The sequence below is a fragment of the Peromyscus leucopus genome, chromosome 6 (genome assembly GCF_004664715.2).
Source record: "Peromyscus leucopus breed LL Stock chromosome 6, UCI_PerLeu_2.1, whole genome shotgun sequence".
Taxonomy (NCBI): domain Eukaryota; kingdom Metazoa; phylum Chordata; class Mammalia; order Rodentia; family Cricetidae; genus Peromyscus; species Peromyscus leucopus.
The window spans coordinates 66,153,756-66,163,426 of NC_051068.1; the positions used below are offsets into that span (position 1 = coordinate 66,153,756).

At 48.5% G+C, this 9,671-nt stretch overlaps 1 protein-coding gene across 1 annotated transcript in view; it reads right to left on the bottom strand.

Moving 5' to 3' along the window:
- Positions 1-7,673, bottom strand: part of Prcc (proline rich mitotic checkpoint control factor) — a 30,559-nt gene extending 22,886 nt beyond the window's left edge. Inside the window, exon 1 of the mRNA XM_028857619.2 lies at positions 6,899-7,673. Coding sequence (XP_028713452.1) covers positions 6,899-7,360 — 462 coding nt within the window. The 5' untranslated portion in view covers positions 7,361-7,673. The remainder of the gene's footprint in view (positions 1-6,898) is intronic.
- Between the last annotated feature and the right edge of the window lie 1,998 nt (positions 7,674-9,671).

Genomic DNA, 9,671 nt, shown 5'->3' on the forward strand with positions numbered 1-9,671 from the left:
TTTATCTTCCTTTCTGATTTCTGCCTACCTATGGGCCTTCTCCTCACCTTCTCAGTAAATACCAAGACAGAGCAAAGCACACCTAGGTTCAAATATAACCTCTGCCACCACTTCAAAACTATGCGGTTTGGGGCAACTTGCCTTTGTTGTCTAAACCTGTTTCCTTCTAGGTGAACTGGAGTTAGGAGCGTAGCACACAATGGGTGAGGCAGAGCATGTGCATGCCAGTAACCCTAGCACCTGGGAGGTGAAGACAGGAGAGAAGTGGAAGATCATCCTCCACTACATAGGGGAGGTGCTGGCAGCCTAGGCTAGACCTTGTTTTGAAGGGGAGAGAAAAGAGCTCAGTGCTGTGCCAACACCTTCAGCAGGTTCCCACACACATTAGCAGGCCCCAACCCTGAAATTTATTGTTGTTGCTATTTGAAACAGGGTCTCACTATGTAGACCAGACTGAGTCCCACCTGCCTTTCCATTCTAAGTGCTGAAAAGTAAAAGTGTGTGCCACCATGCTCCAAAGAATCAACCTAAAATCTGTGTCAGAATATATTATATGAGAAAAGAACTCTCACATAAGACTTGTTATCCTAAGTCTGTCATTTTCAGTATCTTCATCCTCTGGGCCTAGGAAATCAACCAATGACCTCACAGTAAGAACAAGAAGAGCAAGAAAGGGGAGAAAGCAGACAATCACCTCTCCATGGATCATTTCCTACTTAAGTCAAAAGGTGAGAGAAGCTGAGCTTGTGGGCACATTCCTACAATCCCAGGACTAGAGAAGGTAAGACAAAAGGGATCTTGAATTCAAGGGGAACTGGGAACTGGGCCACACACACACAGTACAACCCCTGCCCTGCCCGCCCCCCCCACACACACACACAAGGGGAGTGGCTGGGGGGGGGGAGCAGATGATGACAAAGAGAAAAGATAACCGAGGTTGGTTGTGGACTGCACTCCTGCATGCCACTCCTCTCCCCTCGCTCCCCGTGATTACAGACAGCTGGTAACCTGGAAACTAGGAGGGCTAGACTACAGTTTACTCTGAGCTGATCTATAAAAAGAAGGAAATAAAAATCAAGACGCTGTAGGTGGCTTTCCCCTGCAGCAAAGATAAGAAGCACCAAATTCTAAGAAAATTCTCTAAGACAGTGAGCTTATCCTTGTATGGTAGTTTTGAAAGAAAATGGCCTCAGCCGGGCGGTGGTGGCTTATACCTTTAACCCCATCACTCAGGAGGCAGAGCCAGGCGGATCTCTGTGAGTTCGAGGCCAGCCTGGTTTACAGAGCGAGATCCAGGACAGGACCAAAACTACACAGAGAAACTCTGTCTCGAAAAACCAAAAAAAAAAAAAAAAAAAGAAAGAAAGAGAAGAAAGGAAGGGAAAAAATGGCCCCCATAGGCTCACAGGCAGTGGCACTATTAGGAGATGCTGCCTTGCTGGAGGAGGTGTGGCTTTGTTGGAGGAAGTGTGTCACTAGGGAGTAGGCTCTGAGGTCTCAGAAGCTCAAGCCAGGCCTAGTGAGTCTCAGTCTCTTCCTGCAGCCTGCTGATCCAGATGTAGGACTCTCAGCTCTCTCTCTAGCACCACATCTGCCTGCATGCCACCATGCTCCCTGCCATGACGATAATGGGCCAAACCTCTGAAACTGTAAGCAGCCCCAATTCAATGTTTTCCTTCCTAAGGGCTGCCTTGGTCACGGTGTCTCTCCACAGCAACAGAACTCTAAGATGGCCTGCAAACATGCACTAAGGGCTGTAGGGGAATTTGTTCCACCCATGACCCTATAGCCCAAAGGAGGTGGTGCTTCCTGCTGTTGTATGTGACATCTTAAAAGGAAAAGAAGAAAGGTCACATGCCCCTTCTCTCTGCTCCTGCCTCCGAGGTGAATTTGAGAACGACTTCAGCTGTCTACTCCGTTCTGTATTTGTGAGTGTATTTCCTCAATTTATATCTTAATAAATCCCTATTACCCACCAAATAGACTCACGTGAATTGATCTTTTTTTTTTTTTTTAAGATTTATTTATTTATTATGTATACAGTATGTATGACTGAAGGCCAGAAGAGGGCACCAGATCTCATTACAGATGGTTGTGAGCCACCATGTGGTTGCTGGGAATTGAACTCAGGGCCTCTGGAAGAGCAGTCAGTGCTCTTAATCTCTGAGCCATCTCTCCAGCCCGTGAATTGATCTTAATAAAGGGCCCATGCACAACATGGGGTTCAGAATCAGAGCTCTTAGAACCAGACAGGGCACAGCTCTTTAAAGACCAGGATGCAGACAGAGTGGAGAGATGGCTCAGATGTTAAGAGCACTGGCTGCTCTTCCAGAGGACCCGGGTTCAATTCTCAGCACTCACATGGAACTAACAACCAGTTCTGGGGATTCCATGTCCTCTCTTCTGGTCTCCATGGACACTGCATGCATGGGTATACAGACACACTCAGGCAAAACACCTACCAACATAAGGCTACAAGGCCAGGTAGCCAGGTGGTATATTGCACACCTTTAATCCCAGCACTTGGAAGGCAGAGACAGGCAGATCTCTGGGTTTGAGGCCAGCCTCGTCTACAGAGTGAGTTTCAGAAGAGCCAGGACTACACAGAGAAACCCTGTCTGGAAAGATAAAACAAAACCAAACAAAAACCCTCAGGAAATAAAGCGCTCACAAATTTCAGAAAGTCCCTGAAATATATCAGGTTCCCAAGACCTTCTCCCTTCAAGGTGGAGTCTGCCTCTGCCTCCTGAGTACTGGGATTAAAGGCATGAGCCACCACCACCCAGCTGAGAAACCCTATCTTGAAAAACTCAAAAAAAAATAAATAAATAAAAAATGACCAGGTCACATATACCTGAGCACCTTCAATATTCTTAGGCTGCCTTTCTCCAAGAGTTATGTTCAAAGAACAAAACTAGCAACTTGAACAGAACACTGGGAAATAACCAGCTAGGGCTGGCATTCCAGTGGACCGTCACTCCACACTTCAGAAGCTGCGTGGGTCACACAAGTCAGGTCCTCTGCTGCCCGCTACGTTCACCAGCTTAACTGGAAGAGCCTACAGCCTCCACCACAAATCTTTTTCTCTTTTTGGGTATCTGAGGCAGGATCTTGCTATGTAGCCCTGTTGGTTATGTAGATAAGGGGTCCCAAACTCAGGCATTTTCTGTGCCTCAGCCTCCAGCCTCTCGAGTGCAGGGGTTAACGGTGTCCCACCAAGTTGTTCTAATGCTACCTTCATGAAGAAAAGAGCTGTCATGTGGAGAGAAACACACTGGCTTAGGTGACAGCATCCTCATGCATTCCCCAAATATAACAGTTAAACTGAGGTAAAGTGGGGGTGGGTGGGTGGAAAGGCAGCAGCCAGACCATGTTTCTATTCCATTCATGGACGGAGCTTTCTTAACCCCAGTTAAATCAAGACCAAGGTTAGTTTCAATGGCAAAACAGAAAGCTTTTGTAAACTCTTCGACCAAGAAATGACAAACTCAGATGAGAATAAAAGGACAAGTGATCTGAAAGAAAGTTCTGATTGAAGGAGATGGGAGATTCTAGAATAGCCTTCCAGAAAGAACTCCTGTGATTCCTTCATTCAGAGAATAAACTTAGAGTGCTCCCCCTCACCAAGGAAATTTCTCTCTACAACAGATGGAGACAACTACAGAAAACCACACCAACCAATCCAAATGCAGAGTTGTGAAACTCATTCCCAACGGCTACATCTACAAAACAGCTCCCACATCTAAGGCTCAGAGAACGTGGCAGAAGACGGGCAGCTGTGAGACTGGGTGTGTCTCTAGTAACATCAGAACTACACCCACCAAGTCTCACCAACATGACTACTGCCTAGCTAGGAGCTGAAAAGGACAACAGCAGCAACCCAGGAGGCCTCAACCCTACACAAAGAACTAGAGGCAACCAAGGAATGCTGAGAGTGAGAGAAACAGTCTCCCCAAGGAAGAACATACCAATCAATCCGTTGTCCAATACCAAATGGTCAACCCTAAAAACATATATACAGAAGACCATACAGTCTGAGCAGATCATATTTAGAAATATATATGTATATGCATAAACATATATATGCATGTAACAACAATTAATGAAAAAAGAGGCCATGAATTTGAAAGGCAGCAAAGAGGTATACATGGAAGAATTTGGAGGGAGAAGGGAAGGGAAAAATAATATAATTATAACCTCCAAAAGAACAGGGGTGGTGACACACGCCTTTAATCCCAGCACTTAGGAGGCAGAGGCAGGCAGATCTCTGTGAGTTCGAGGCCAGCCTGGTCTACAGAGCTAGTTCTAGGGACATAATGGGATTAAAAGAAGTAACCTCTGCTCTGTCTTCATGGAGTCTGTACACTAGAGGAGGGGGAAAAGCTAAGTATATAGTATACAATATGGTGGTTAAGCTACAGAGAAAAACAAAGCAGGGCCAGGCAATGCACACCTTTGACTCCAGCACCGAACTACATCTGTAGTTCATGAATGAATCTGTATGAATTTCAGTTTCACCATCTCAGTTTTGTCAAGGTTAGATGAGTTTGGACATGAGGGTACACTTTCTAGAAGAGGCAATCAGAAGATAGAGAGGCAGATGGATCTCTGAGTTTAAGGCCAAGCCTGGTCTATGTAGCAAGTTCCAGGCCGGCTAAGGCTACATAGTAGGACCATGCATCAAAAAAACCCAGGGAGAAGCATGTGAGAGGCAACCGCACGTAAGCAGGTAGACTAGCAATGCTCCTGAGAACATGCCATTTAGCCAAGACTGACAGAGAAAGGGGAACACTGAGACGCCTGCTGGGGGAAACAAAAACAGAGACAGCCCATGCAGAAAAGAACACTAAAGAAAAGCAGAGCTAGCAAAGGGAGCCCAGGATAAAGCAATTCATGTAACCAAAGGTAGAAAGCAAAGAGCTCTCACACACTTTCTTCCTGAGGGTTACTGTCTCTCTTATCAAAGGAAGCCTTCATTCCAAGAGGCCTTGTCTTTTTCTGCTCAAACATCTGAACACAACATAAAGTCAGGCATGGTGGCACATGTCTTTAATCCCAGCACTTGGGAGGCAGAAGCAGAAGGATCTCTGTGAGTCCAAGGCCACCCTGGTCTACAGAGCGAATTCCAAGGCAGCCAGGACTACATAGAGATCCTGTCTAAAAAAACAGACAAATAAACACAAAAAAACAACATAAGCTTTGTGGTGATATTGTGGTCCCCAAAATATTGTGCACCCTAATAAACTTATCTGGAGTCAGAGAACAGAACAGCCACTAGATATAGAGGCCAAAAAATGGTGGCATAGAGACCTTTAATCCTAGCATTCCAGAGGCAGAGATCCATCTGGATCTCTGTGAGTTCAAGGCCACACTGGAAACAGCCAAGTGTGGTAACAAGAGCCTTTAATCCCAGGAAGTGATGGCAGGAAGCAGAAAGGTATTTAAGGCATGAGGACCAGGAATTAGACCTGGTTAAGCTTTTGGCCTGGTTATGGCTTTAGGCTTTTAGCAGCAGTTCAGCTGAGATCCATTTGGAACAGGACTCAGAAGCTTCCAGTCTGAGGAAACAGGATCAGCTGAGGAATTGGCAAGGTGAGGTAGCTATGGCTTGTTCTGCTTCTCTGATCATTCAGCGTTCACTCCAATACCTGACTCCAGGTTTGTTTTTATTAATAAGACCTGTTAAGATACTTGCTACATAAGCTTGACTGCCTCTTCTAGAAAGTGTACCCTCATGTCCAAACTCATCTAACCTTGACAAAACCTAGATGGTGAAACTGAAATTCATACAGATTCATTCATGAACTACTGATGTAGTTCAGTTGATAAGAGTGCCTGCCTGGCTGGCCAGTGGTGACACACACCTTTAATCCCAGCACTTGGAAGGCAGAGCCAGGTGGGTCTCTGTGAGTTCGAGGCCAGCCTGGTCTACAGAGCGAGATCCAGGGCAGGCTCCAAAGCTATTCAGATAAACCATATCTGGAAAAACCACAATTTAAAAAAAAAAAAATTGTTTTAGGCTACCCTTAGCTACATAGTAAATCTGAAGCCAGCCTGAGCTACCCAGACCTGGTTGTGTAGGCTGTAATCCCACCTACAGGAGAGAATGAAGCAGAATAATCTAAAATGCAAGGTCATTATACACAATCAAGAAAGACCATTTCTCAAAATAAAAATTGGAAATAGGGCTGTAGCTGTAGCTCAGTGTAAGAGTGTTTACCTAGCATGTGTGAGGCCACAGGTTCAACTCCCAGATTGGGGGGGGGGGTCCATTCTCAATGTCTTAAGTCAGGGACAGCGTAGTTACTTCTTAATCCAACACGAGGAGGCTGAAGCAAGATCATAAGTTGGAGCCCAGCCTGGGCTACATAGTGATCCAAGGAGAGCCTGGGCTACACAGTGAAACCGACTCAAAAATAAATATTCCATTTCTTCTCTAACGCCCCTCAAAAACAAGTCCAAGAGTCATGTCCTTCACCACCTTTATCAAGCCTTCTTATTTTAGGGATGGGGCCGAGGATAAGACTGGTCCTGGATGTTCAACATGAGCACTAAACTCCTATCGGCTGTCACTTCAGATGCCCACGTTGGACCTGACCTCAATCTGGCAAGAGGAGAGGCCAACCTGAGATGAAGATGCTAAAGGGGAAGGAAGTGTCCCTATGCATGGACCCTGGCCTGTCAGTACCAAAGATACCATGTTAACCCTTTCTGCCAGCCAGCCCCGGGTTCCAAAATGCCCCGTGGCCGATACCCTAACTCCGCAAACTTGACAAGTAAGTGCATCTGAATTAACCGCCTTCCAAGAGGATTCTAGCGGCCCCAAGTCCCTCCTACCCCCAAACTTAAACCCAATGGGGCTTGCAGTGCCCCCCTCCCCGCGCCCCTCGATACTCACATCGCCCTTATGCAGCTCCGGCGCCGCGATCCTCACCGGCTCGGTCCTCTTCTTTGGCTTGGGAAGGCCCAAGGGGGGTCCGACACTGCCCACGGCGGGGGGCAGGCTGAGACCAGGGCCTTGGGGCGACGGCAGCCCCAGCCCCTCCCCAACTCCCGCAGCTTCAGCGGGGCTCACTCCCGCAGGTGGCGGGAAGCCGCCCAAGCCGAAGGGCAAAGGTGGAGGAGGCTGCAGCCTGGGGTCTCCGGGGGGCGGGGGCAGCAACAGCGGCGGGGGGAAGGCTGGAGCCAGCATCGGAGGGGGCGGGGGCAGCAAGGCCGGACCCTTGGGTGCGGGCAGGGAAGCGAACAGGCCTCCCAAAGTGGGCCCGGGCATAGGAGCCGCCACATCCTCTTCCTCCGGCTCCGGCTCCGGCTCATCCGGCTCACTCTCATCGCTGCTGGCGTAAGCGACCAGAGACATGGCGCCTCCCGCCTTTGGGACGCCCTTGCCCGCAGACTAGGCCTACTGGAGACCCGGGATGTCCCGGCGGCCTAGTAGGCCCCACCCCTGGGCAAGGCGGGGAACCGAAAAGCGGCCCCTGCTCCGTGTTCTGGGGCTATCCTCGGCAGGCACCCATGGCCAGGGCTGATTTACACCGAGTAAGGATTCCCGCTTCACTTAAGCTCCTAGCGCCAGGCAACTACACACAGCTAATGGCCGCCGAGTCACTCCGCCTACTACTCGCCTCACAGACATAAGAACTATACTTCCCAGGGAACACTTTTGCAACAGCCCGTTCTCCACCTCAGGGAACTCGGTGCAAAGCATGGCGGGAGTTGGAGTCCGAAGGTGGAGTCAATGGTGCGCTGAAAGACTGAGGGAAACCCTCCTCTGACGCAGGGGTTCCTGGGATTCGTAGTTTGTTCATTTGTTTGTTGTTGCCTTGAAAGTCCTAGGTTACTACAAGCCCCATGGATCAGCGCGGTAGTCACGGAAACACTTAGAGCATTTCGGTACTTGCAGTTAGTTCCTCAGCGCACTTAAGGTTTATGGGAGCTGTGGTACGCTTAGAAACTGCAGGTGTTGTCGGGAAAGTGATGGCGTCTGGGAAAGTGGACGAGCAGCTAGCTTAAAGGGAAAGTTACCTGTAAATAAATGGTGATGCTTCCAAGTCTACCTGGGAGTCAGAACAAAGCACTCCAAGAAAAGCCCAAGCCCAAGGGACGTGTCTGAAAATAAGCTGCAAAACCAGAGAGAAAATGAGGCCGCGGGCATCTGAGAGCCGAAGTAAATGTGACATGAAAAAGGAAGGAGGTGATCTCCTTTGCTAAGGCTGGTACACATCCAGGAACACGTCGTCCGTCCGTCCGTCGTCTCCCCCCCCCCCCCCCGGTGAAGCCTGCCTATCAAGATCTGGAGCTTGGGCTCCTTCCGCAGCAACCAGTGAGACAGAGAGGTGGCCAAGGCGCGGGGAACTAGGGTGAAGTACCCAGGACTCATCATTTCACAGTAAAGGGACACACAATGGCCTGGTACACTTCACAGTTCTGAGGAATCGCCTGTGCCACCCCCCCAAACCTAACAACAACTCCGCGTGTGTGGTTGGCATTCCTTTAATGGCTGGGCATGCTGTCTGTCCTGCCAGAATATCCACCCACGTTTATGATAGGCTTCTTCACGTGCTGTCTGCCTGTGAGGATGTGTTTTGCACCTGTTCTTCCCTGTCGTCTACCTGTGATTCTGGGTCACATTCTGGTACCCTGTAACGGAGTGCCCGCTACTTGTCAGCCTGTCTGTGGATATCCTCTACATCCATCTCTCTGGGTACTCCCTCCCAGCTCCTAAGAGCAGAAAACTATTGACATCAGCCAACGAAAGAGCTGTTGAGGTGTGGCAAGGAGGCTAAAAAAGATAGAAAGTGTGCTTTGAGAGGATGATGATAGTAAAGACAGCTAAAAGACAAGCCCGATGTGACTCTTCCTCATCATCATCCTCACCCTCTGTCTGAACATCTGGCTTCACAGTCAAATTTATAATACCACCTTCTCTAGACATCTGCTTAGATCTGCCCAGAGTAACTTGTGTGCACCTGGGTTTTAACCAGACTATGGGTCTAGGCAGCTCAATAGCAAATTGCTTATCTAACATGTGCAAGATTCAGGATTTGATACCCCACTGCTGCCTGCCCCAAAACAAATTTTAATATGCATAAGGAAAAAAGTTAATGTGCCCTAGGAAAAAAAAATTGAAAACTACAAATTCTTGCTGGACATAGTGGCCCATGCCTGTGCCCAGCCTTTGGGAGGTTGGGACAGGATCAGGACTTGTCTACATAGCAAATTTGAGGCCATCCTGAGAACTGTCTCAATAAACAAACAGGAGCTAGAGAGAACTCGGTTGGTAATGTGCTTGCACATGGAGCATAGGAATCTGTCCATCCCAAGCACCTATGTTAACATGCCAAGCACAGTACATGGAATCCCAGCACCAGGGAGACGAGGACCCCAGGAGTTTCCTGGCTAAACAGCTCAGCCTTGGTGAGGCCCAGGTCCCAGTGAGAGACTCTGTCTGGAAAGTCAAGGTTGAGGGCTGGAGAGACGGCTCTGTTAGTTGTTAAGAGCACTTGCTACTCTTGCAGAGGACCTGGGTTCTGCCCCCAACTCGCAGAGAATCCAAAGCCCTCCTTCTAACCTTTCAGGCACCAGGCATACATGTGGTGCACATACGTGTATGTTGGCAAAGACTCATAAAGATGAAACAAATATAAGTTTTTTTTTTCCCCCAAGGCAGA